The sequence below is a fragment of the Pelmatolapia mariae genome, linkage group LG4 (assembly GCF_036321145.2).
Source record: "Pelmatolapia mariae isolate MD_Pm_ZW linkage group LG4, Pm_UMD_F_2, whole genome shotgun sequence".
Classification (NCBI taxonomy): Eukaryota; Metazoa; Chordata; class Actinopteri; order Cichliformes; family Cichlidae; genus Pelmatolapia; species Pelmatolapia mariae.
Window position 1 is genome coordinate 19413456 of NC_086230.1, and position 27208 is coordinate 19440663.

Below are 27208 nucleotides of genomic sequence, written 5' to 3' on the forward strand. Positions count from 1 at the left end.
AGCCAAAAAAAACCCCTCCAAAAAACCCCTGCTGTATTTGATGTGTGTATAACCTTGAGCCTATCTGTAGGCTCCATCTCTGTAACCAGTGCTCCAGTAGCAAGGTTAGCACAGATGCTATAATCAGAGACGTGTCCCTGGCTCGTACTCTACAGTTTCTGGGTCATTCCTCAGCCCTCTGAGAGGGCCTCATGCACATGAGCTACAGAGGGAGACAGAGAGAGGCTGGGAGTGAGAGAGAGAAAGGTATTTATAGAAAAATGGGGCTTCGCTGTACCTTTTCTCGCAAAGAACCATTTCAGGACCAAGTGTGCATGTCCCAGTTTCCTGATCGTCAGCCACAGGGTTTGGACTGAGGCTGCCTCACCCAGGATGGAGAACCTGACTTTCAGACACTCTCCCTTCTCCTCCAGCCACCACCTCCACTGCTTCAGATTGCTACTTCTCTGAGATCAGGGGGAGGCACTGGCCTACGTAATCTCCAAATGTGACCTCTCAGTAACACTTGATTTACTTACGTGGGTAGAAGCCTTTGGAGGTAGTGAGCTCAGGTGAGGAGCAGCGTGAGGGTGTCCTAGGACACTCTTTGGCTGCATCGACCCCCAAGCTGGGGGTGAAGATAGGCTGGCTGGAACGTGCCCTGCCGCAAGCCGGGCAAGGATGAGGCGTTTCCTGAGCAGAAAGGGCCGCTTCTCCCTGCGCCAAAGCAAGTCGGGAACTCGGAGTGCCTCCAAAGATTTCTGTAAGTCTATTTCTCAGAATGATAATTATTTTTATGCTATTCCCGAGGTGTTTCATCTAGTGGAAGTCAGATAAAGAGGGAAGCTTTAAAAGGACCTGGAGCTCAGATGTGTATCTGTGTCACAAGCCGGAGAGAAGAGGACAAGAAAGTCTCGATAGTGCCGCTTATGTTCTTGCAGGGAGAGAAGATTACGATTCACATCTCAGTAGTAGTGATTTTCCAGTCTGTTTTAGAGCCTTAATCAGCTACTGTTTCTGAGATCAAGCTCTGTGGGTTTTTGAGTCTGTATATATGTATTGTATTCACCGCCCTGAATATTCATCCCTGTGCTCTGGTAAGATCTGTCTTTTTTCATGTCTTGTTTTGAAGTAGAGTCTGACATTTTCAGATTACTTTACAAAGGCTTGCAGAGAATTTGCGCTTTTTAATTAGTCTTTTTTTCTTTCTTTTTCTTTTCTGTGTTTTTACAAGACAAGAAGAAAAACAATTCTTTGGTGCTGGTTGTTGCGATTGGTGAATATTTTTTAATGTGTTTTCCTTTCTGGTTTTCTGCCTTGGGACCATGATGTCATAATTTATCTTTTTCATGGAGTAGCGGCACTGGCTTGACTTGGCAAATTTGATCACTATTTAATCAAATAACTTGCATCTAAGTTTTCAATCTTGGCCACATACATGGCAACTATGTACAAATTAGCTGGTCCTAATAAGCAACACTGTAATACAAATATGGATGCTGCAAAAGACAAGAACATAGACTTTGATTTTGGAACAAAATAAAAGCACCTACACGTAAAGTCAAATTGCACTTAACAGTCCCAATAATGTCCTACATATATCTTCAATGCATTTGGATGGCTGTGGAAGACGAGTGATTCTACTGGGAGACTTTCTACAGCAGCTTAATGAGGCCAGTGACCAGGGGAAGGCCGGTGGTTTGACATGTGGGCTAGATAGCAGCAGGCATAAATAACCTCCTTTGGTTTATTAAAAGTCAATCTTTCTAAAACAGAGAGAATGCATTGAAATTTTGCAGTTTCATTAAATAGACCAGTGCACCTGCTGCTACAGCTACAAGCAGCTCCATATCTCAGTTGGCCCATTTAAACAGTCTGTTTGACCTCTATTCTACAGCTCGGAACCACCTCCACTGTATTAGGAGCCTATTGATATAACCATCTTTGAGTCTGAAGCTTTGTTCTGTTAATACCTAATTCCGCCCAAGAAATGTATAAATGTGCTATTTCTTTGCGTCTCTCCAAGTTTTATTTCTCTCTCTGTTATCCAGACCTCGGCCTCCCAGCCACCAATCAGAACTGGCCAGAGGCATTTGGCTTCCGACTTGGAGGCACTGGGCCCAGCTATATCCTGTCTGTTGTAGAAGGCAGTAGTGCCTACCTGGCTGGCCTACAGCCCGGTGACCAGGTGGTGGACATAGAGGGCCAGGATGTGACCAACCTCAGCACACCGGCGCTGATCGCTCTGGCTCAGACCCTCAAGACAGTCCCACCGAGCATCGGGGTGGTGTCACGGATTGAACAGGTCAGCTGAAAGTCAATAACCCACATTTAGCTCTACAATGGTGAAGACGGTGCAAAGGTGGCAAACTTTATTTATTTTTTGCCCTCTCAGATTGACATCAACCCTGGCCCAGATGGCCGTTTTGGCTTCACCATTGTGGGAGACAGCCCCCTAATGGTTGAGGACTGCATGCCTAATGGTCCAGCTGGCCGCAGTGGCCTCAAGGCAGGGGACTATGTCATGGAGGTCAACGGCATTCCAGTGAAGCACCACGAAACAGCAGCCGCCATGATAAAAGCAGCTCAGGGACGACCTCTGCGTTTGGGTGTGCTCAGCATGGCTCGTCGACCCAAGCGGCTGAGCAGCAGCATGAGGGTGCTGTCACAGAGCGGGGACAGCGTCAGGGAGAGCCGGGCCCACAAGGCCATGGAGTTCAATAAAAAAGTAATTTTCTATCATTTTTCTGCATGTTTTGAATTGAAACTTAACATGTTTAATGATGCCTTTTTTTCTTTCTCTGTCAGGTGGAGGAAGTGTTAGGAGAGGAGCCAGATGTGAAGGAACAGCTGTTTGAGGTGCTAAAGCAGTACGCTGCTGAGAGGGATGTGGAGAGCCTGGCTGAGGCCCTGCCTGATATTCTGATCACCGAGGAGCATCAGCAACTGATTGACAGTGTCAGGTAGCTATTTATTCACCCAGATATGCAATCAGAGAGAGACTTGGGAGTACAAGTCTCACTAAAGCCTGACTAAATGCCATGTGCATCTTTCAAGAAGATTGGCTTCAATGACTTACTTCTTCTTATGCAGTGATTAACAACACTTTCTCAGAAACACGGGGGTTTCTTAAAACTGTTCGTCCCGTACTTAGATGTCCCTGGAATACAAATGAGGGGGAGACTCACAGTGCAACACAGTTCTGGTCATTTTTACATCTGGTTTCAGACCAAAGCCAAACCTGATATGATATTTAGTATTTAGACTTGGATTATAATCATCTCTTTCACTACTCCAAGCTGTATAAAATGCAAGCTCACATACTCACATTTTATACTCTTTACATTGGTTCCAATATGTTTCAGGAAATTCTTGTATTTACATACAAAGCACTAAACAGCCAGGTTTTTTTTTTATTTTTTATCTCAGCTTCTTACAAAATACACTGCTGCTCGCTGTCTTCACAGGCTCAGAATTTGTTAGTTGTTCCCCAGTTTACGAGGAATTTTATTGACTCATTATTATTCAGTTATTTTTAAAAGACCTGTTTATTTCATCGTGTCTTACGGTGCCTTTTTATTGGCTATTATGGCACTTCATTTTCTTATTTATTTTATTGTTTTTGTGAACAGTGCTGTGTGACTGCTGTACCCTGCCTCTTGCTTGTGACTGCTGGGATAGGCTTCACCCTCGTTGCAACCCTGAATTTGTTACATTGTTAAGAAGATATTTCGATGGCTCTGAAGCTTTGTATGTGACTGGCTTGGTGCCATACTTAAGTGTAAAAGATTAACAAATCATAGGGACCCAGGTTTATTAACAGCATAGTGACACGTTCTAAGTAATCAACACTGCATCTTCAAGTGATCATGAGCCTATTTTTGGGTCCAAAACAAAAATAGCTGAAATTACTGTTTCTGCTTGTAGATGGAGTTATAGTCATATTGGGTAAAGTTATACAGTATAACCTTATACAGCAACAACCAAGAAAAACCTAGTGAATTTTTTTTACTGTGTCAGGGATGTGTCAGGGACATGTCAAAACCACACATAAATAAATTTCTTTTATGTCTAACACTGCTCTTGGGTGCTTGAATGTCACTCTTCTGTTTCCCCCCACCTCAGGTACAGTATGCAAAAAGCGTATGATTAGAAGTTGACCGCCGAATATTGCATTTCTTCCTCCTCAGCAATCATTGGAAAATCAAAACCCAAAACACAACACCGCTGCACACGCTTGCATTTCCGCTCTCTCTGTCTTTTCTGCTCACTTCACTCTCACTCTGGTTTTTTTCTCGCTTGGTCTCTTTCTTTCCCACATCTCCCTGTCAGCTGTGATGCACTCTTTGATACACGCACCAGTTTTTTGTGTGGATCACATTACTGGATGCTCTTTATTCCCTCCTCTGCATACAGCTCTTAGCTGCTACAGCCAGTTTGCTGCCGGTGGATGAGATTTTGCACACATAGTAACACACAGTGAAACATGCAGATGCTCAATCTCCATCCACACAGTCGTGGCTTTGAAGTTCCATACTGGGAGACATTATGAGTTGCTGTCTCAGGTGAGTACCGAACAATTTGTCACAATTAATTTTCAGAGCGTTTTCAGCATGTAACTGGTCATCGAGTTTGCCTTCCTTGGCATCTGTCGTGTGTGGTCATTTCTGATTGGTCATCAAGTACACTGCACTGCTGTTAAAGCACTCTATGACAGCCGACTTGTTACAATCAATTAGTGATGAGTTTTCCCTGTGCCTCATTTTTTTTTTTTTTTTTGGTGACGAATCTGTTCTACCTGCAGCTAAAAAACAAAGCTGCTGTCCAGCCTTCTCAGTTTCATTTGAACACAGATGTCTGTCTCACAGCACTGATGGCTCATTTCCATCCTTAGAAAGCTGCCTGGGAAAAACAAATGGTTTGCAATTTTTGTTGTCCACAGGAGAGCCATCAATTATGCATTAGCTGTACCCATAGAGGACTGAGGACTGTTGAGCTGTTTTTCTCACTTTCAGCAATAACTCTAACAATAATTGTCTGAGTCTGTCTTTAAAAAAATCAACTCTACCTTCTTTTACCCATAATTCCATACTGTGGTGCTGAATCAGGAATGCTATAACCTTGAAAGGATTTGATGTATATGTGCTACGTTCCACACTTTTGTCTTTGTGTCTGCCTGTTATGTTGCCTACATGCTAAAAAAAAGATTTGAAAGGCTAAAAATAAACTTTATATTCCACATTTAGAAGAAAGGTCTTTATGTTTCAGCTGAATCTTTAGTTTGTCTGTGGTGGGAGCCGTATGGAGTTGTTTCCAGGAGCTGTGCCTCAGGTGTTGTGTTGGTCGATGTAAACAGTTTCTGTGGACAATGAAATTTGTAATATGAATGCAATCTATTCTTAGCTAATTTTGCTCCCCATTTTGGTTCCCCATGAAAAAGCCCTCTGACTGCAGTTTATAGGCTTGACTTTCCAGTGAGCATCTTTTATTAAAACCATGAGGTTTACATTGCTCGTTTTGAGTGAAAAATCTCCAGATTAGAACAAGGTCCACAAAATTTAGTGCATGGTTCCCTCACAATGAATTGTCATAATTTCAGCTATTTGCTTGTGACCTTTCTTATAACTTCAGATGCATTTTGGTGCTAATTAGTAAACTGTGTTCCCCATTTATTGCATTTAACTTGTCAGCATGACGGAGCTATTCAGAGCTGTTACCCTAGCCTGAATTTGCTGATACTGAATGCCTTTTTTTGTCTCATTAAGTATACTGATTGTGCTATAACTCCTAATCGCAGTGATCTGAAAAGCTGTACTGGGAATCCAAGCCACTGACTAAGGAATTAAGATGCCCGACAGCGAGATAAACGATTATTAGTGTGCTCCGTCATGAGCCTGGTGCCAGTGTCGTCGTTCTGAGCGCGGAGAATCAAGTGTTTGCTCTCCTTCTGCCACCCAATCTGCTGGTCTGTGTCCCTCAATCACTGTTACTTACTACGACAGCCCTCACACACTCATGCACATGCATTTACACATGAATGTGAGAACACTCCACCCACCCTTCCTCTGATAATGAGAGGTCTGTGTCAGAGGATCTGAGGTGTGCTTAACAGCTCATGAAACTATTTCTTTTGTCCGCCTTGCGAAAACTTGACCAGCTGGGCCACACGCTGCTCAGTCTGCCTCTGTCCCCATCGCTGATTCGCCTCCCCTCCTCCCAAAGGATGTGTTCTATTTTTAAGCAGCCTACTTCTTTTAATAAAGTCTCTCTTAGGTTTCTGGCGCACTTGCCGGTGTCAATTCTTAAATGCTGTAAAGCCCAGGGGTCAGCAAGTGCTTGACAATTGAAATTAGCGACAAGCTGGGAGTACCTATTAGCTCTTTTGTTCATGTGGTTCTGCAGTGTTTTGATAACTTGTGAGTATAGTGAAGTGTCAGCCTTTGTCTGACACTGCATCCATATATAGACTTCAAAGGTGTGAATTAATTAGACTTTCACATCCTTTTGTGTTTGAGTGCCAAAATGTTTTCAGCTTCTGCTTTATGAATCAGTCTTTTCTGGTAGTTTTTGCACCAGATTGGATACATTTTCTACCTAGCATACATGTAATGAATAGGGATGAATCACACAGTCACAACTGCCAAACTTCCTGCATGTTCACTTATGCACATTACAGTTTCATTGTGCTGACCTGCCTATGAAATTCCTCTGGGTCTCCACACTGTTCTCCACTTCTCTCCTCTCTCCCTCCTCACTTACTCCTCTGTTCTTGTCATTCTTTCTTTCCTCCACTGAGGGAAGAGAAGACTTGTCACTCACTACCTCTCACTGCTGAATGATGGACAAGTCAATACTGAGGATTATCCTTTAACCGAGACCAAGAAGACAACCCTGTGTTGACCTCGAGCCTTTGCTTCTGTCTTTTGGTGCCTGTGGAAGACGAGGATAAAGGATGGGAAGGCACAAAGAGTGCTCCCCCAAACATGAAGTTGGAGAAGAGCTAATGATGCTGCCTGAGGATGTTTTGGAGGTGTGGAAGGATTTAAACCACAGCCACTCTTATAGTTTGCTCCCTCCCTCTCTCTCATTTGCTCTCGTTCTTCATCTGGCTGCTTTCCGAGCCTGCAGCAGGCACCTTTGAGATCCAGGACACCTTTGCGTTTCTCATCTTTCTCTCCTTTCTCCTTTGTCCGGGAGAGTTGTTTGTTCAAAACTAGATGGGGACTAACTGAGACAGAGGGGAGGCATTTGCATTGCTTAACTGAGCTCAGACACTTCCTCAAAGCCCTGAAGAGCCATGGGAAGGGATAGGAGCCTTTCCAGACACTTTCGGTATGGCACTTTTTGTTTGATCTCAGAACAGTGTTCACTGTGCTTTGTGTTGTTGTGCTGAGCTGTATTTGAAGTTGCTGGAGCGCTGCTGTGCAACTATATCTGGTGGGCTTGTTATCAAGGTGTGTAATGATGATCATTTTACACTTTGTGTTAGCATGTGAAAATGTCAAAACTAGAAATATCAGATTCCAGCTGGCAAAACAGCATGAGAAAACCTCTAGATTTTAGCAAAACTCAGTTTGACATCTCCCAACAACCACTTTCGTGTTTCTTTTGGAGGCTTTTTAATTTCACTCTTTATTTTAACTTCACCGTGTCACATAGTGTGATTCCTGTTTGCAGATTCATACTTGGCCCAGCTGTTAAATTAGCTGATCGGAACTGGGTCTAATGATGATAATAATGGTTTTCTTGCACTGAGTTTCCCAGCTGATTGCAATTGTCATTCATCCCTCTGTGCATCATGTCCTTGATCCACCCCTCCCTCAGACCTAATTATAGATTTATCTCGCCCTCCTTATAATTGAGGGCATCCCAAGGCCTACATCCAGCTTCACTGGAGGGAAGCTTTGAAGTTTCTGCTCACTTGTTTTGGCTAGGCTAAACTTTTTTTTTTTAACAAGTAGAAGTTTCTTTGACGTAGGTCAGATCGTTTCAGCGGAGTTACAGTACAGGGATGTAGAGAGGGAGTAGAGGCGATGACAGCAATAGAAACCAATAACTGACAGAATGAAATGTGATAAACGTGTAAAAACTGGCCCCATTCTGTTTTGTTTTTCCCCCAACTCCGTTTGTCCGGGGAACCATGGTGATGTATGACTGTTTTTCAGGAAAGTTGAATGGCCTACATAGGGTGTAAGCGCAGAAAATACAACTTCATTCCCAATAGTTATATGACCCTGGCCTAGAAAGAGCTCTAGTTTTCTGCCTTCTTTCTTTCCTAGTCTCATGACACTATCAGATTTTACAGCTCATGTCTTCATATCAGTCTCTTTTCCGTTTTTTGCCATTACTTCATCAGCTCCTGCTTGTCTGTCTTTCCTTTTCTTCCTACTTTTTCTTTCTTTCTCACTCACTCTGGCTTTCTGCTGGCTTGGATGGATACTGTTTTCTCTTATGTATTGCTGTTTATAACTGGAACATGGTCCTTGGAATAGCAGTACCAAGCAATCTGGTGTTACAGAAGAACACATTGCTGCCCTCCAGGGAAGATTTGACTTTTTGCTGCATGAATACACAGTGCACTTAATCATTGTCACCCTCATACACACCTTTTTGGGTTCATAGTTAACATGAATTTAGGTGGATGAAGCATTACCTATGGAAGCATTTGTGTCACTGATAACACTGAGGAGGTTGTCCCAACATGCTACAGAAAGCAGTAAAAGGGAAAGGGGAGGTTTAGAAGATGGTAGTGAGACCTGCTATGATGTATGGTTTGGAGGTGGTGGCACTAAAAGAAAATAGGTAGGGAGAGTTGAAGATGCTAAGAAATTTTATTGGGGCTGTCCAGGAGAGAACAGGAATAGAAATGAGTACATCAGAGGGACAGCTCAGGTAGTGTGACTTGGAGACAAAGTTAAAGAGGCAAGGGTGAGATGGTTTGGACAAATACAGAGGAGGGATAGTGAATATATTGGACAAATGATGTTGAATAGAGACCTGCCAGGCAGGAGGAAAAGAGGAAGACCTCATGGTTGTGGTGAAAGTGGACATGCTTTTACTTGTTATTTTCTGGACTGGCACAATATGTTTTCTACAGTCTGAATCTTTTGTAAAGACTCTGTATTTCAGCTACATTTTCCAGATGAGCCTCAACACAAGTCTTCAACAATGTTCTGTGCATTAATAAACATTGTAGCTATTTTCCCATTTCTGAAGAATGAAAACCATAAATTCTGAGTGTATCTGTGAAGTACGTGAAAACAGTTTCTTTTGATAAAGTTAATGTGGGCCCGTGATTGCACCATGGGGAACGCCACTTGGTATACTACACTGTTTGGTTACATGAAAAACCAATTATCTGATAGTCACTGAAGCAACTTTACCACCTTAACTCTTTAAAATGGAAACTCATGTTTCCATTTTTCCCTAATGATGGGTGTAACTGACAGTTATAAATCCGTTTTTGACATCAGTGAATAGAAAAAAAAATGTACAGCATTGCTTTATCTAGTGTGTCTTTCTTTAGTCTGAAGAGTTGATCATTGCATTTTTTAAAGCTGGGTACAACCCTGGGTGCTCCTCAGTATTCTCAATAACAGAAATTCCTCCACAAAAATGTGTCCTTATGAAATAAAGAAGGTTTGCATAAGAGTGACTATAATTAAGTGCATTGTGTATTCATGGGTTTGGTCTTATGTCAGTGAGACTGCAAGCATCCAGACTGCTTTTCCATTATTCAAGTTTAGTGAAAATACCTGATGATGCTGCGAGTCTGTCCATGGCTGGGCTAGACCACAAGAGTCATTAAGTGTTAATGAGGTTGAAAAACATACAGCGAATCAGCAGTTAGTTCCCATATGTATTTGTGAGTGTGTTTGAGTCAAGGTGGAATAATTTCTGTACCGGGAGACACTGTGGAAAAGCAAACTGTAATTTTGCAGTGCTTTTGGCTTTGTGCTCTTTGAGTTATGCTTGTAATATACGTACAAGTGTATTGCAGGTTTGTTCTTGTATAAATGTAAACCGTATGAAAGCTGCAGATGCAACCAGTAAGCAAAATAAATGTCACAAGTCTTACCAACAGTACAAAACTAGAGACTGTATTAAACTGAGTGTTTTATTCTTGTGGATGATGAGCACTGGATGTTGGTAGTGGTTTAACATACAGCTTGGGAGTGCATGACCTCATTTATAGAAGTTTTAAAAGTCTCAGTCTGTATTTTTGGAACACCTGTGCATAGCTGGGTTTTGGATACCGATCAATGTGCAGTGTTCCAGGTTGGTTTTAATTAAAGCTATGGTCTGGTGTATATCAGCGTGCACTTGCAAAAACCTTTAAGTTTTAGTAAGTCATAACTTTGTGTTAATAATTCTCTAGAGAGTGAATATCTATATTCCCTCAGCTTTGCATCTTAAGATATTGGTATGAAGGCAACACACTACATAAGCAAGGATTTTTAAGAAACTACAAAACTGAGAATAATCTAATCTTTGCCTCCTGACGATATTCCCAAATGTACCTCTAAAATCACTGTGACAGCTTTGAAATCCAAAGTGCACTGCTGAGCCTTATTGGGATTTAAATCAGAATTTATGCTGTGTACATGGAGCCACACTGGAACTGGTGCACTCTGAAAAAAAACAAAGCACTCTTTCCTGCTCTGCAACAGTGGAAGCACCCAGGAGATTCACGGTGAAGCTAGAGAGATAGAGAGAGTTGTGTTGAGAATCGAGGGAGCATCATTTTGTAGGCAGGAGGGGAGGAAGATATGCAAAAGAGAAAAGGTGGCGGGGAGGTGCGCGCGTATGTGTAACAGAGAAGCGCCCTATATTTAAAGAAGGAGCACACGATAAAACACTTTCCAAAACAGTTATTGGCAATATTTCTTCCATTTCTAGGTCACTTCTGTTGCTTTGTTATGCATTTTTCTTGTTCTTGCAGATAATTGGCCAAATATAAACCAGCAGACAGCACTAAGACTGCAAGAGAGTTTAATGGGACCAGACATTTCAAGCAATCTAAAAAGATCAGTGGCAAATGTCAGGTTTGGGTGTTAGTAGAAACCGTAAGAAAATAGTTCTTTATCTGTGGTTTAAAGCTGATGCTAAAGAATCTTAACCCTTCAAAGCCTGAACCATGAAATAATTGTGAGAAAATTCAAATCTTTGGAAAATAGGGTGTTCTTCTGACAAATTAAGAAAATAATTTCCATATATCAGTTAATATCATAAATATATTTGCTATATTTGGCTAATTTTTTGCAATTTATTGCGTAAAAATGTATTTTGCAATTTGGAAATAATTAGGTTCATGATGTGGAAGGCATTAAAGGGAGAAATTTGTATCAAATAAATAGCAGCAAGTTTTTTGATGCACGCAAAGCTTCATAGAGGTTGTGCATCTGAAATACGAGCTCTCTTTGGCTTGATTCATTATTTGAAAAAGAAATTACAACTCTGTTTTGTTATTTTTAATCTCTGTGCATGAAACATACAAAAGACTGGGGGAAACTGGGTGCACTACCCTCACAACACACCCTTTAACACACAAAATTTAATGGTAACTTGATGTGAGGGTTTGCTTTTCCTTTAAGAAGAAAAAAAAAACACATTTGGAGTAGATGATGGGAGGGCAAAATAACAGTAGTAGGGGGGGAATGAAGTGCTTTCTCCCAGAGGTGGCTCTGGCACTGAGCTTCCTCACATTTCGTATATTAGCAGTGAGCTGTTACTGATACTGAACACTTTTACCTGCAGCCGCTAATGTGACAGGATCACACAACAAAGCTCGTCTCTCGTCTCTTTCATTCTCTCGCTCACATGCAAACTCTCACGAAAATCACGCACACACACTCAGATGTTGGACCAGTTCTTTCTGCGTGCCTCGACACTCCCATGAGATGATACGGATTGAACTATTTTTAAGCCAATTAAGTGGATCCTGCTGTTGGAGCAATACGTAGTCAGAACAAGAATCCCTCTGCAGTTTTGATACCTTGGACAACAGATGTTTTGAGACATTAGTATAAAGAATCTTGATTTTTGTTTGGAAGGTTTAGGGTGAAATACTGCTTGTTTTTAATATATATGATACTGATCTCTTGTACAAATGTAAAAAAACTGACTGAACACAAGAGAAGCTGAACTGGAAACTGCTCCTCCTTTGCTGTAAAAGCTTATCCAGTCTCTCTGGGGTTTGTTCTGATCCCACAATGTTTGTCAGGATCTTCATTCCCAAGAAGCACCGGGAGCGTTTTGACGAAGTGGTTTCCCAAAGCCTGATGAGCCGGCTGAAGGGGCGCAGCTTTAGTGACCCCAGCCGCAGCCACCTTCGCCGTAGCCGAAGCGAGGATCACCCCGAACGCCTTCTTGTCTCCACCCGCGCCAGCTCAGTGCCACGCACCCACGCAGAGGAAGGTGTGGTACCCCCTGCCCGAGGCATGCGCAAGACCACGTCACTCATAGCTGGCCACTCCAGTGGCACCACCACAAACTGCAGGTCTGTGTTAAGTAACAATGATTTTGGTTTTCCTTAAAGTTTATTTAGAGCAAAAAGAAAGAGGTGCACAAGTCCCACCTCTGCAAAAATAATGAGCAGTATAAGAGATTTGGATTTTTTCTGCTAACATTTAATCAGTTCCAGAGTGTGCTGGCTTCAGCTACACGGTGTATGTCATTTTTAGTCTTCAAGATGCCAGTTTCTTTAAATAACTGTCTATCCTCCTATGTTTGATCACTGCACCTTTCCAAAAAAAACCCCAAAACTGCCTGAACAGCCGTCTCTGTGTAAGCATGGAATTTATTTAAACTGGAACATGTAGGATTTCAGTGAAAAATAGACCCTTAAGTGGTAAAACCAGTGGCGACATAAACCTATTAGGACAGTCACGCCTGCTCTCTTTTCCTGCAGTGATGTCGTTTTTCATCATGAATTGACGTCACTCGCTTTTCCACTCATATAAACTCGTTTAAAGATTTAATGCTGAGAGGTGTTTGAAAAACACCTTTAAACATGATTTAAGCATCCTTTTACCATCTGCTAAAGTTATGGGAGTAAACCGCCACAAGACACTCCCGATCTCCTCGTTATACAGCTCCCTGGGGACACATTGTCCATATTTAAGTAGGCTTGTTCATGCAGGATGTGAATTTAAAATAGTGTGCTGAATATGGAAGTCTGCTCAGCTTCTTTCAGAAAAGGCAGAAGAACCAGTCAATTTAACAGTGTTATGTGACTCAAGTCTGCATTTACTGAGCTTGACAATTAATGGACTTCACCCCATTTATTGTAACAGTTTCTGTCCACTGGATGTTATTTTAATGATGTTTAAAAGTTTAAGAGGGCTTTCTTGTAACCTGTTTTCTAAAATTTACTACAATCGTGCTGATTTGGCCCCTGAATGTGATTATTGTGTGATTATTTCAGGTGACCTGCTTTTCTTTTACAACAAAGGAGCTCTGAGTATGGTTGTTAACTGAAGCTTAAATTTGCTTCTTTAGGACGGTGAGAGTTTGCAAGGGCAACATGAGTTTTGGCTTCACTCTCAGAGGCCATGCTCCTGTGTGGATTGACTCAGTGATCCCTGGTAAGAATGCGTGTGCCCCCCACATGTTTAGAAATTACACTGATAAGCAGATAATGGACTTCAATATGAACTCCATATAGGTAAACTGTCTGTCATTCCTTCTCTGTTCTTCAGGAAGTCCTGCAGACAAAGCCGGTCTAAAACCAGGAGACCGCATCCTGTTTCTCAATGGACTGGACATGAGGTTGAACTGCATAAACTGCACATATTCTTTGCATGTTTTTGCATAAAACAGTGCAAATCCTAAAGCAATTTGCTTGTAAAGAAATAAAAAGGAGAAAAGTGATAGGAAGTTAGCATAAACATGTTATTAAGGTCCCACTGTTAAAGATATTTTTTCATTTGTAAAATTTGGAGCCTTTGAATATATTACAAGACTGAAGTAAGACAAAATATGACAAGAAAGTACCCCCCAAATCAACTTTTCATTCATTGGTTACTGGTTATTTGTGCACCACTAACATGACATGAGTAGTAGTGACATCACTAAATAGTAAGTTTTAGCTTTTCTACTAAATAACTGGTAGAAATGCCTTTGACATCCTGGATACCATCTGTCCGCCTGCAGGACCTCCTCCCATGAAAAGGTAGTGTCCATGCTGCAGGGAAGCGGTGCCATGCCCACACTGGTAGTGGAGGATGGGCCGCCTACATTTACCCTTGCAGAGCAGGACCTTGCAGGAGGCGGCGTTCCTACAGAACGGGCCCGCTCTCCTGTGCTCAGCTCGCTCCAGTGGGTGGCAGAGATTCTGCCTCCCAGTATCAGGGTTCAGGGTCGCACCTTTGGGCAGCAGTTGGAGCACCTGCTGACCATTCAGGAGAGATACACCATCTGCAAAGCATTGGAGAACTTCTTCCAGCATAGGTAAGCAAAGCACAGGGAGACAGGGAGAGAAGGAGAGTATGGATAGAGATCATAGATTGTGTACTGTATAAGGTGGAGACAGAGAAAGCTAGTGACTCAATAATATTGCTAGTAATATATTAATATGGTTATATTTTGTTCAGCTAGAAGCAAATTAAGTTGTGGGTTTGGATTTCAGTTCAGTTCAATAACTTGGGCCAACTACATAGATGATGGCCATACACCTGAGTTCAAATTTTCCTGTTACCCTCTAATTCCTTTGACCTCTAACTGGACAGCCAGGTGATCTCTGTCCCGTTGCCTGTGCTTCAATGACAGGAATGTTGACACTCTGATCGTGGATGTGTTCCCGGTGCTGGACACTCCAGCAAAACAGGTGATCTGGCAGTTTGTTTACCAGCTGCTTACGTATGAAGAGCAAGAGCACTGCCAGAGCAAGATTTCACGTTTTCTTGGATACAAATCCCCAGGTAAGTGCACAAATTTGTTGTAGTTTGCATTTTTATGACACTTGGTTATGGGTTATGAAAATGTGTTTGTGTGTGAGATGGAGACTCTTCTAATGAAACGGTAGTGTCCTTTGATGTGGTCTCACTTTTCACATACCTTCAAATGAAGCAGTGGAGACTGCCAGCAAGACAGCTCCTTACACAACAGAACCAGCTTTACCCCAATTAAATTTGCACACTGTTAGGCCTTTGTCTTAACACCACATATTTGAAATACAAAAGCGTTTCTACAGACAAAAGCTTGGGTGTGCCATGGGCTCCCCGGTGTCACCCATTGTAGCCAACCTTTGCATGGAGGAAGTGGAAAGTAAAGCTTTTGGCTCTTTCCCAGAGACAGCACCTAGCACTGGTACAGATACATCAGTGACACCTGGGTCAAAATCAAAACTCAAGAAGTCAAAGCCTTCACTGTTCACATCAGCTCTTTGGATAGAAACATAAAGTTCACCAGGGAAGATGCAAAGTTAATACAAAGATAATAATTTAATGTTTCTGGCTGTGCTGTTGTATTACGGAGGATGGAAGCCTCAACATTGAAGTTTACTGGAAGCCCACACACACAGACCAGTACCTACTCTTTGACTCCCACCACCCTCTGGAACACAAACTTGGGGTGATTGGGACGAATCGGGCAGAAAAAGTTCCCTTGAAGCACAACATCCCAGTGCACTTTAGACCCAGCCTCACACTCAGACAAAAACTGGTTCATCCCAAGGACAAAACTCCCAAACACAAGCTAAACAATGTAGTGTATGCTGTGCAGTGCAGCGATGAGTGCTCAGACCTCTACATTGGAGAACCCAAGCAGCCGCTCCATAAACACATCACACAGCATAGAAGAGCCACCTCGACAGGACAAGATTCATCTGTACATCTGCACCTAAAGGACAAAGGTCACTCTTTTGAGGATGCCAGTGTTCACATTTTGGACCGAGAAGAGGAGTAAAAGAGGTCATCTATGTCCACTGTGAATGGCCATCTTTGAACAGAGGTGATGCTTATGACACCAACTGTCAGCCACCTACAATGCATTTTTGAGATTCTATCTAAGGCAGCTTAACCCCCACTCTTGTGTCAGGTGATCTCAACAGGTCATATGATAGGAAGGCTGGGAATCGATGCGCCACTCACAGTGGTTTCAATCGAAGCCTCTGGTAGCAATGCCTCATGGCTTGGCTTGGCTCATGTTACGATGCATGAGGACCACCTCCTCAGAGACAGTTTTCCAATTGTTCCAATTTGTGGGACTCTCCACCTTTTGGTTTATGAACTGAAGAAGCTTCTTGAACATCTCCAAACAACTTAAAGAAGTCAGTCGCCTTCGTTTCAAGCTTTTAGGACTACTATGACCATGATGACTGAGAATCTGCAGAGACATATGTCCTGACGATAATCACGGGTCATTTTTGGGGGATCTTAAATAGACTCGCTAGTTCGGTGAAATGCAATCAACCCAGGTGCTGCAGCCCCTTACACTCCTGCATTGCCAATACATGTGTGTGTGTTCCAGTTCCACCTCCACCACCACCACCTCCCCCTCCTCCGGAGCCCGAGGTTGTCCCTGAGCCCCACCGCCGTAGCAGTTCCATGAGGGTGACAGGGACCACGTACAGGAGCAGTGTGAGGGGACGTAGCTCTGATGACCTGGTCATTGGTACACACTTGGGCATGGGTACTGAACTTTACTGTCTCTGTCATCATCAGCAGCAACATTAACACCCCGACCACCTCGGCACGCTTGACTCCTATCACGATCATGACGCCATTAGCACTGATATTGTTACCATTGTGCCTGTCCACACGGTCCTGTTTAAATTCACTTATTTATCAGAATTAAATTTTCTTCAAGCTTCTTTTATATGAACAGTTTTGTTGAAATCACTACATGCTTTTACATTTGCATATTTAATGTATTATTTAATGTATTTTAACATGATCCCATGCAGTCATGTAGTAACATCAGTCTAAATCCAGTATATCTCTTTGCTGATCTCACTCACTCTGCTCACTAACTCACAAGCCACCCAAAGCCCAAATACTAACAACACATGCAAAGCTGGAATCTATATTTGGGTCTATCTCACTCGTAAGAGTCCAAGTTCTTCCAATGGTTGTGTTATCATAGGCCACCGTGCAGAGCCATTACTGGAGACGGGGATGAGGCTAGCTCCAGGAGAGAGACAGTCAGGGGATGGTACCTCTCTTCCTGAAACTCCCAACAACCTCACTAATGTACGTAGCCATGCCCATTTTAATGAGACAAGATGCATATAATAATGGCAATTAAAGAGTTAGGATAAGAATTCTCAAACCAGTATATATATATTTATATATTCATTTGCACATTTTCACCATGTAAGCTGTCAGCAGTGTACGCTGAACTGGAGAACATGTATTCAGCCAAGAGGTCCAAGTCTCTGAAGAGTCGCCCGCCTCCTGCCCCTGAGAGTTTGCTGGATCTGGACCCTCCGTCACGCACGGCATCCCCTACGATACACGTTAACACAGGTAGCTGATTGTATACGTTTGCATTTGGAGCTGGAGTGGAATCTTACTCTAATACACAAAATCTCCGTCTGTCTGTACATCATGAAAACCTCCTATATGATCAGGAGCTGAGCACCCAAACTTGACGCACAGGTACATCTTAGAGCCCTGAAATTTCTTATCTGTGTCACATATTATTGGGGCGTTGTCACGTTACCTAGCAACCACCTAGGTAACGTTTGTATGTGTGTGAGGGAGAGAGATTTTAGGGAAAAGATAGAAGTGAAGGGGAATGACAAAAAAGGGCTGCAGACAAAGAAATATATACAAAAATCCTGGGTTAAACGAACAGATTTGTTTTCCTGCTGTACATAAATACACAGCAGAGCAGAGGTTTAAGACAAATACCAAATTTAATCTCCTCAAAAAATTCTTTTCCCGAGGGCTAATTTATCGTTTTTTATGACCCACGTGGAAAGGATCAGAGCAGTCATCACAAATTAAATCTGGATCACACAGGGTTAGGCTCTGACGATTTAAAAATTTTACATCAGTGACAAAGTGCTGTCATTGAACACTGAGCTGCATACATATTTGGTGATGGTGGAAGTGGAACTAGAAAACACACCATTAAGTACACCTGTCAGTCAAAAATGAGATTTCTCTGATAGTTAGTAATTTAATTACTGGATGTAATATGAACACGAGAATCATTACTTGTATTTGTTCTCATAATTCATTGACTGCAAAGTATCATTAAAGAGACATTTCTTTTAACTGCTACATTTAAACAATTAAGAAAGCCAAGATTCTGCTGTCATCATTACAATATATCATTTCCTTGTCTTAGGTAACCGCAAAGGCCCTTCATCCCATACATCCTGGCCGGAGCCCCTCCCCAGCCCCCCACAATCCCAGTTCTACCCATCAGGGTTAACAAGCCAGACCAGTGGGGAGTCCAACCCTTACATCAGCCTTGACAGTCCCCCTCCCTCACCTCCAGAACCCCCTGACTACCCGTCTAGCCCCCCTGCTCACCGCAGCAGCAAGCGCCGTTACACCTTCTCCAAACCGCCTCGCTCTGAAGACACAGACCGCTTTCTGGATGCACTGAGCGAGCAGCTGGGACAGAGGGTGGCAATTGTCGATGACTTCTTGACTCCTGAAAACGACTATGAAGAGGTAGAATCACATCAACACTGCACCAGTTTTGCAAAGCACTGAAATGAAGTTATCATCAAGTAACTGTTTAGCTACTGGGAAAACTAATGTTTAATTTTTCACAGTAATCAAAATTCCTTTAATGGCTACAAGGTGCTTTATGCAGTAAAACAAAATGCCTGTTAAATCCTTTGTGACCACAAAGCGCAGGGGGTTTAAACATTGTTCTGTGTTTGTAATAAAAGATGCTGGGGCATGTTTCCCCAGTTTGTTTAATATAAGATTTCAACAGTTTTCCAGTTTAGAGTCTCTCTTGTTGTATAGGGTCAATCTGTTTCATGTCAACAAGGGCCTCTGGCTCCTATTTTGGAGTAGGTTATCTGCTTATATTTTTATTTTTGCAGTACAAAACATGTCATATTTGCTCAATCCAGCATGAAAGACGAATAAAAGTTGTATTTTCTTTATTTTTGTGACTAAGAATTTCATGTTTTAAGGGGTTCTATGTGCTTTATTTTACTGTATTATGAAATTATCTTTGACCAGAATAGTCTGTTACCCTCAGTGAATTTCTGTTGTTTTTGTGACTTCAAACAACATCATAAAGCATAAAGCATCATTAAAATTTACTGCCAATCTTAAGGTTTTCTCATAGGTGGACTGCCTTGACCTTGGTGTTTTTAAAATCAAAGAAAATTTATAGAATAATATGTGTCATAGAGAGAGGTTCACAAGCTGTTGTTGACCTGACAAATAAATCTTCAAATGAAAGAGCATGTAAAGGATTTAAAAACTTAACTGCAGCATTTGCATTGAAATACATTGAGGAGGTTGTAGAGAACCTGCTTACACATTTATGTATTTTATTTCTGGTTAACTCTTGTAGTTAAATGTACAAAAAAAATCCACTTTGGCCTTAGGTCTAATGAAGTGTAATTGGTGTTAATGCCAGGATGTTGTGCAGATGGGCTTCCCAGATGAAGAGGATGAGGATAATGAAGACGATTTGGTGGTGGATGAAGAAGAAAGTGGAGGATTTGTCGCTCCAGAGCTCAGCAGCCCGAGTGATGTCCAGAGCAGCAGTGGAGAAGAAAATGCCTCATCTCTGACCTACTCATCTTCCTCTGATCACATTCCCCCACCCCCCATGACCCCTCCTCCACCCCCACCAGTCCAGTTCAATGATCCACCTCCGCCTCCTCCGCCCCCAGCACCTGCACAGAGTCAACCGCAGCACCAACAGCAGCAACAGCAGCAGCAACTAAGCTACACTCCTGAACACTCCCCAAGAACATACGTGCCCATCCGCCGAAAATCCGGCCCTCCTCCCCCACCTCCTCCCCGCAGTAATCCACCACCTAAACGCCACTCCTTGCATAAAGTCCTCCCTACAAGGGAAGACCTACAGGTGCATGCTACCATACAAGAGCTAAAAGCCTACCAAGAGCAACAAGCCTACCAGGAAAGGCAAGCCTATGAGGAGCAACAGGCGTATAAGGAGAGGCAGGCATATGAAGAGCAAAAAGCCTTTGAAGAACAACAACTCCTGCAAGAGCAGCAGGCCTTGCAGGAACAACAAGCTTATCAGGAGAAAATTTTCAAAGAGAGACAGGCTTATGAAGAGCAGAAGGCATTCGAGGAGCAAAAAGCTTTTGAAGAGCAACAGTTGTACCAAGAGCAACAGGCCTATCAAGAAAGACAAGCGTACGAGCAGCGTCAAGCCTACCAGGAGCAAAAAGCATATGAACAGCGTCAAGCCTACAAGGAACAAAAAGCATTCGAGGAGCTTCAAGCCTACAAGGAGCAAAAAGCATTCGAGGAGCTTCAAGCCTACCAGGAACAAAAGGCCTATGAGGAGCGTAAAGCTTATGAGGAGCAAAAAGCTTATGAGGAGAGACAAGCCTATAAGGAGCAGCAAGCGTATCAAGAGCAACAGCTGCAGCAGATCTACCAGAGCCACCACTCGATGCCTGCCCAGCCAACACAGCAGAAAGCCCATTCACCTCTTCCTCTTCAGTCCTTACCTCCTCTTCCCTCTCCAGACTCCGTCCATCACCATGCAAACCACCCTCTTTACATGATGCGCCAAGCACAGCAGCAGCAGGCCCACCAGACTCATCATCACCGACGTCTGTCCCGTTCTGCGCCTCCCCCACACCAGCCGTCACCCCAACCAACAGGCCATCCCAGCCAACAAGGTCAGTACGTAGAGGGCATCTACCAAAGTCATCAGAGTGTAAGACCCCAGCCCCACCATTCCTCAACTGAGATGCTCCACCAGATGCACCAAGCCCCGGCTCATCATTCCTCAGCTGAGGTGCTGCACCAGTTGCAGCAATCCCAGGCCCACCACTCATCTGCTGAGATGCTTCAACAGATGCAGCAAGTCCATGCCCACTACTCATCATCAGAAGTGCTCCACCAAATGCACAAATCCAAGGCCCATCATTCGTCAACAGAGCTCCTGCACCAGGCTCAACAGATGCAGCAAATACAGCCTCTCCACTCCTCCACCGAACTTCTCCACCAAGCCCACCAGATGCATCGAGGACAGCCCCACCATTCCTCAACTGAGCTGCTCCATCAAATACATAAACCCCAGGCGCACCACTCCTCTACAGAGCTTCTTCATCAGGCCCATCAAATGCACCAACCCAAGCCCCATCACTCCTCCACAGAGCTTCTGCATCAAACCCAGCAAGAGCCTGCATCCCTCCCAGTTCAACTAAACCGGGATGGCCACTCCCATCAGAGCAGGAGAAGTCTAAAGGGCCATCATCAAACTGAAGTGTCGGTGCAGGGGAGGCACCAAGAGCAGCAGATCCACCAAACCCACCACCCCCAGCCCACAAAACCCTCCCCCCAGAGACCCCACTCTATCCAGCAGACGCACCATCATTCCAGCACTCCTCAGATCCACCACATCCATCACATGACCCCACAGCCACCTCCTCAGGACTACCAGCACCAGATTCACGTCATCCACCCTCCCCAGCAGCCTCACAGGCCCCAGCCCCTTCTCTCCACCTTTCAACCCCTGCAGCCACACCAACCCACCCTCTCCACTTTTCAGCCACTGCCTCAACACCCCCAGTCACAGCACCAAGTCCAGTCCTCCACCCAAACTGCCCGCCCACAGTCACAGCCCTCGCATCATTTGCTGCAATCTCAACACCAGTCACAATCCCAGCCTCACCATAAACAATCCCACAGCCAGAGCCAGCCCCAGTCCCTCCCCCACTCTCTTTCTGACCCCACGGAGCACCTAGAACCCCCACCACCTCCTCCTCTCCCCCCACCCTGCTCCCCTCCACCTCTACCAAGACCTAGTCTGTCCAGAATGGACTCCAACCATATGAGTGTAAAGAGGCTGCGCTGGGAGCAGGTGGAAAACTCAGAGGGGACAATATGGGGACAGGTGAGTTCTGATTGGAAGCCAAAGCTTCTCAAAGTGCCACCGAGTTTAGATTTAAAATTCTAAATGTAAAATATTTTGCAAAACTATAACATTTAGACCTTTTTTAAATTAAAAAAAAAAATTGTGTTTCTAACAGTTGGGAGCAAATTCTGACTATGAAAAACTGCATGACATGGTGAAGTATCTGGATCTGGAGCTGCACTTTGGAACACAGAAGAGCTCCAGTGAGTATAAGGGGCTGTGTGCCTAACTGGAGTGCTTTTATCTGTGCGCACAGCTAAATATTCATAAGAGTTAGGGAAGCCCAGTATAAAGAGTGAAAAATACTTTGATTAGTGATTCATTTGATGGGAAGACAACATTATACCTTAACATATCAGGTTTTTAGATGTCTTTGAATCGAAGGACCTTGGCTTAATCTGTCATTGTACTCTATATAATTTGCCTCTAAGAAATCAATGTAAGCTATGTAAAAGGAAAATTTAGACTAAATCTGTTTGTCCAGTCTCTCTCACCTACCTTTCTAAATTTTGGCATTTAACTTCCCCCGTCTAATTTTCAGTGCCTGCCCCAGAACCATCCCCTCAGCTAGAAACCTTCAAGAAGAAAGATGTTATAGAAATTCTGTCCCATAAGAAAGCTTACAATGCCTGTGAGTATGACTGCCTTTTTTTAATTTTTCGAATGTCATTTGTAATTAAGATGTCAAAACAAAAGTTATAAACCATAGTTGTACCTCTATGAATCAGAGTTAAGTACTTTGATGATGATTATCTTCTGCCTCCAGCCATCCTGATAGCCCACCTGAAGCTGTCTCCAGGGGAACTGCGTCAGTTTTTGATGAACATGGCCACAGACAGGCTGGAGCCAGCCCACATTAAACAGCTGCTACTATATGCCCCCGATGCAGAGGAGGTCAAAAAATATGAAGAGTATAGACAGGATCCCAGCAAACTGAGCGAGCCAGATCAGTTTGTGCTGCAGGTACAGTTCTGGTTTACCGTTACCGGGCTACTTTTGAGTTTCATTGGTCTTGCATTTATCTTGATTTGCCTGTTTTGCATATATCAGATGTTATCAGTACCGGAGTACCAGACCCGCCTCCAGTGCCTCCTCTTCAAGTGTTCTCTTCAGGAGAAGACAGAGGAGCTGAAAGGAGCATATGACTGTATTTACAACGCCTCCATGGAGCTGAAGACCAGCAAGAAGCTAGCTAAGATACTAGAGGTAGCCCTTATGTGCTGAAAGGTTATGTCACTGTAGATTAGAAATACATGAAAATACCACACTTTTTTGACTAGTCTGTGAGATACTGATAAGACACAGAGTCACTGTAGAAGGAAAGAAGGACATTCGCTAAATTATGTCTTTTTTGTGTGAAAGAAGAAGAAAAATGAAATTACGGGAGCAAAAAAATTACACTCATAAACTAGGGGTGAAAATTAACAATCAAGATAAATTACTGTTGATACAATAACAGATCTGTTTACTAATTTGTGCCCTGTTTAGTTTGTGTTGGCGATGGGGAACTACTTGAATAACAGCCAGCCTAAAACCAACAAAACTACAGGCTTTAAGATCAACTTCCTTACAGAGGTACACCGAATGATATTTAACATATTATGGAGTATTTATGTATGGGCTTGCATGTGTATTTTATGACTCCACAATATCGCGTGCAGCTGAGCACAACTAAAACAGTGGACGGGAAGTCAACATTTCTGCATATCCTGGTTAAATCGTTATGTCAACATTTCCCGGATGTGTTGGATTTTTCCAAAGATCTTACGATGGTTCCACTTGCAGCAAAAGGTAGATATATACATTTGCCTTTTAATATTTGTTGAGAGTCTTTTAAAAATGTACTGGCACGACTGTCAAATTTAAGTGGTTGTTTTCATTTTGGCTACATCTGCTTTTTGTCTCTGAGCATCCTTTTCCTCTTGCCTCTGGTTTCCTATGTTGCACGCACACACACCTGCTTTTAGTAAACCAGAGGAACATCACCTCCGATCTGAATGACCTTCATACGACAATCCAGGACATTCGCTCAGCTTGTCAGAAGATGCCTGCGACTTCTGAGGACCGCTTTGCTGTTGTCATGAGTGTATCCTTAAAACCCCCCCACTGGGGACAAGGGACAGGGGACAAAGAAAACACTATTTAGTAAATAAGATTAAACATTTTTGTGCCTTAACTTTATGGTGTTAAGAATTTCCTGGAAAACAGTCATCCTGCAATCCAGTCTCTGGAGTCTCTCCAACAGAGAGCCATGGAAGAATTCAGTAAGACTGCCTCCTACTTTGGAGAAGACAGCAAAGCCACAAATACCGAGGCCTTCTTTGGTATCTTTGCCGAATTCATAAACAAGTTTGAGGTGAGCAGGAAATATTGAGCCATTCTTCATTCAAATGATTATCTTTGTTGCGTCTGCAGCATATTTGCCTTTGTAGTTCCCTCCCAGCCGTCTCAGTTGCTTTTGCTCAACTGCTTGTGATGCATAACCTAAAAGGTTGCAGATAAACAGTTGCACTGTGTTATCATCTGATGACTGCCTCATTACTTGCTATATTTTCTGCTTTGCCAGTGTTTTTATTTTTAGAGAGGGCCGTGCATTGTGTTTAGTAATGAGCACTGTCTGCATTAAATCAAAAAAGCACTCTGCTAGGTTACAGCACTGATAATGAGCTTCATGATGTAAACTAGCAGGGCCACTTTGTAAACACTCAGCATTCATTAACGTGTTCCAGCCCGCCAGACGTTTGATATTGGAGGTTTTAGATGCTATACTTTACATTTAAAAAAAGCAGAGTTTTGAAAAATGTAACACTGTTTTGCATATTTCTATCATTTGCATTTAGTGTTCAGTATGTTAAGTGCAGAAGCTCTTTGCTTTTCCTTTTTCCTGTGTTGCTTTTTCTTTTTGAGCTTTGCTGTGCTTGTGGTTTTCAAACTTATCTAACTTTTATTTATTTATTTATTTTTTACATCTGTTTATTAACATTTCTATGTAGTGAGTAGACCCCATGAATAAAAGTACAGGGCTACACCTCTTTGTCTGTGATTTCAGGTGTATAAAATCAAGTACCTACCCATACCGTCTGCTTTTTATAAACATCACTGGGATAAGTCAGTTCATGAAATTTCTCCCCTCCCAGATATTCCACAATCAGCTCTAAGAGGTGTTATTGAAAAGTGAAGGTGTTTAAGAACCACAGCAGCTCAGCTACAAAGGGGCAGACCAAATAAAGTTAAGAGCAGAGTCAACCAGTGCAACCTCCATCCTTAACATCAGCCAAAAACTGTGCGCCTGGAGCTTCATGGCATAGGTTTCCATGGCTGAGCACCTCCTGCAGGTGTACTGTATACATGGCCCAGTACTTTTGTCCATATAAGGCACGCACAACGACTGTCACAAAAAATAAAAATATATGTCTAGAAATATTACATATTTCAATAAGCAGGATGCATGCCACAAAGCAGTAGGTTAGAAAAACTAAAAATAATACTACCTGGAAAAACAAAGGATGTATATAAAAGTATATTAAAAGAAAATCCTGCATCATCTTTTTTCTGCATTTCTTTGCCACAGAGAGCTCTGAGTGATCAGCAAGTTGCTGAAATCCCCAAAAGCCCCAGGAGTCCACGAATGGCCTCCCCGCTGGCCTGGTAACACACATGCACGTGTGGAGATTACAACATGCAGTTGTTCATACAGAACAGGGGATACCCAAGTACACAAACATCCTATATACATATACTAGTATATAAATACACTAACATACAAGCACATAAACCACAAATCACAATACCAAGCAAAAAAACAAGTTAGATGAAGGGAAAAGCAGAAACATTGGCATGAAAGACAGATAACGTAGCTTTAGACCAGTGTTGTACTATATTATATGAATCTTCAATGATAAAGCCCAGTCAGTAGACTGCAACCTCGTTTAACCTTCAGGATAACTCTGCTGTTTGATAGTCGCTCAGTAACATCGCATAGTTTAAGTTATATTTCTCTAAGCGGTCTAAGTTTAGGTCATTGAGCACCTGCATAGTGCGGTACGACAATGATTTAATAAAATCTTTGTGGCATAACCACGATTAAGACATAGATCCAAAAATAGATATTTAATTTAAATGTATTCACACTCGTTGGTTCAGATGAAAGTACAAAAGCAGTTTTTGAATTAGTTTGACCTTTTTAAGGTGCCCACCGCACTGAATGTAACCTAAATTCTTTACTAAGTGACGCTTGTTTTCTTAAGTAAGTCCTCAGCTTAGGATGCAGTCTTTGCAGCACTCCTTTAGTTTCAGTGGAATTTTCCATTTTCTACCATGCCAGCTGTGGTGGTAAGATTTTTTTTTTTGTATTGCTGTTGTATAATGCTTAACTCCTGACCCTACCAACTTGTGTATATGAATCATTGGCTCAAAGTCACTGTTGGTGGAATTTTCCATCTCAAACCGTGCCAATATACCAGTAGGATTTATTTATTTTTTGGATTGTTCATTTTGTTTCTGCATTGCTCCTATATAATGCTTTACTTCTTATCCTACCAACATGTATGTACATAAAGGTAACACTGGCTCCAGTCTTGAAGACACTGATAACAGATTGCCGAAGTGGGATTATGTGGATCTTACAGCGGGCACTGTGCAATAAATGAATGTTTAAGTGTAGTCCACTGTTTGGTGTTATATCTATTAAAGTGTAAATAGGGATTATATTGTGCGTGTGGACTGTACAGAATAAGCCAGAATATGAAGAAAACATACGCTACAATTTATAAAGCACTTTGTTACTTTAATGTATTACCCAAGTATTTCTTTTACTGAATGTGTGATATGATGGGACCATAGAGTTATACCACTGAGAGGGCGAAATATCATATCGTGTAGCAGCATTTGATATCATTTTCACACACAACTAATAATGCAGTATACCAGCTGTTCAGATATTCCAGTGCTTTGTAAAAACTGAAGCTTATAGCTAATATTTTTTGAAATCATAAGACAAATTATTACGGTAACAGTCATGTGTGCAGTCAGTAAAACCTTTGTTTTCTAATGGTATAAGTTGTAATGTTCTGGCTAAAGTACAGAATGTAAACCTCTAAGGCATTGGCGTTCATTTAAGGCCTACTAAGTGTTAAGTCTGTGTTTTGTATTGTAATCTAAATCTGACAAATATAAAGAGCTG

General features: G+C 42.5%; 1 protein-coding gene across 1 annotated transcript; it reads left to right on the top strand.

Moving 5' to 3' along the window:
• Window positions 1-158: 158 nt before the first annotated feature.
• On the top strand, window positions 159-27208 carry grid2ipa (glutamate receptor, ionotropic, delta 2 (Grid2) interacting protein, a). Its single transcript, XM_063471737.1, has 23 exons — window positions 159-742; window positions 2031-2284; window positions 2375-2707; window positions 2788-2942; window positions 12203-12478; window positions 13480-13565; window positions 13680-13749; window positions 14134-14430; window positions 14749-14900; window positions 16450-16611; window positions 17065-17171; window positions 17300-17447; window positions 18277-18608; window positions 19540-22005; window positions 22142-22229; window positions 22568-22657; window positions 22793-22989; window positions 23077-23232; window positions 23515-23601; window positions 23688-23817; window positions 23994-24112; window positions 24218-24382; window positions 25598-27208. Exons 1-23 carry the CDS (start codon window positions 661-663, stop codon window positions 25676-25678), a joined length of 6033 nt encoding a protein of 2010 aa, XP_063327807.1. The 5' UTR covers window positions 159-660; the 3' UTR covers window positions 25679-27208.

Excerpts from the sequence above, each read along its gene's own strand:
- grid2ipa (XM_063471737.1), top strand. The coding sequence starts at position 661 with ATGAGGCGTTTCCTGAGCAGAAAGGGCCGCTTCTCCCTGCGCCAAAGC. Across the intron at positions 17,448-18,276 it reads TACGATACACGTTAACACAG|GTAACCGCAAAGGCCCTTCA; the intron begins GTAGCTGATTGT and ends TCCTTGTCTTAG. Across the intron at positions 23,818-23,993 it reads GGTTCCACTTGCAGCAAAAG|TAAACCAGAGGAACATCACC; the intron begins GTAGATATATAC and ends ACCTGCTTTTAG.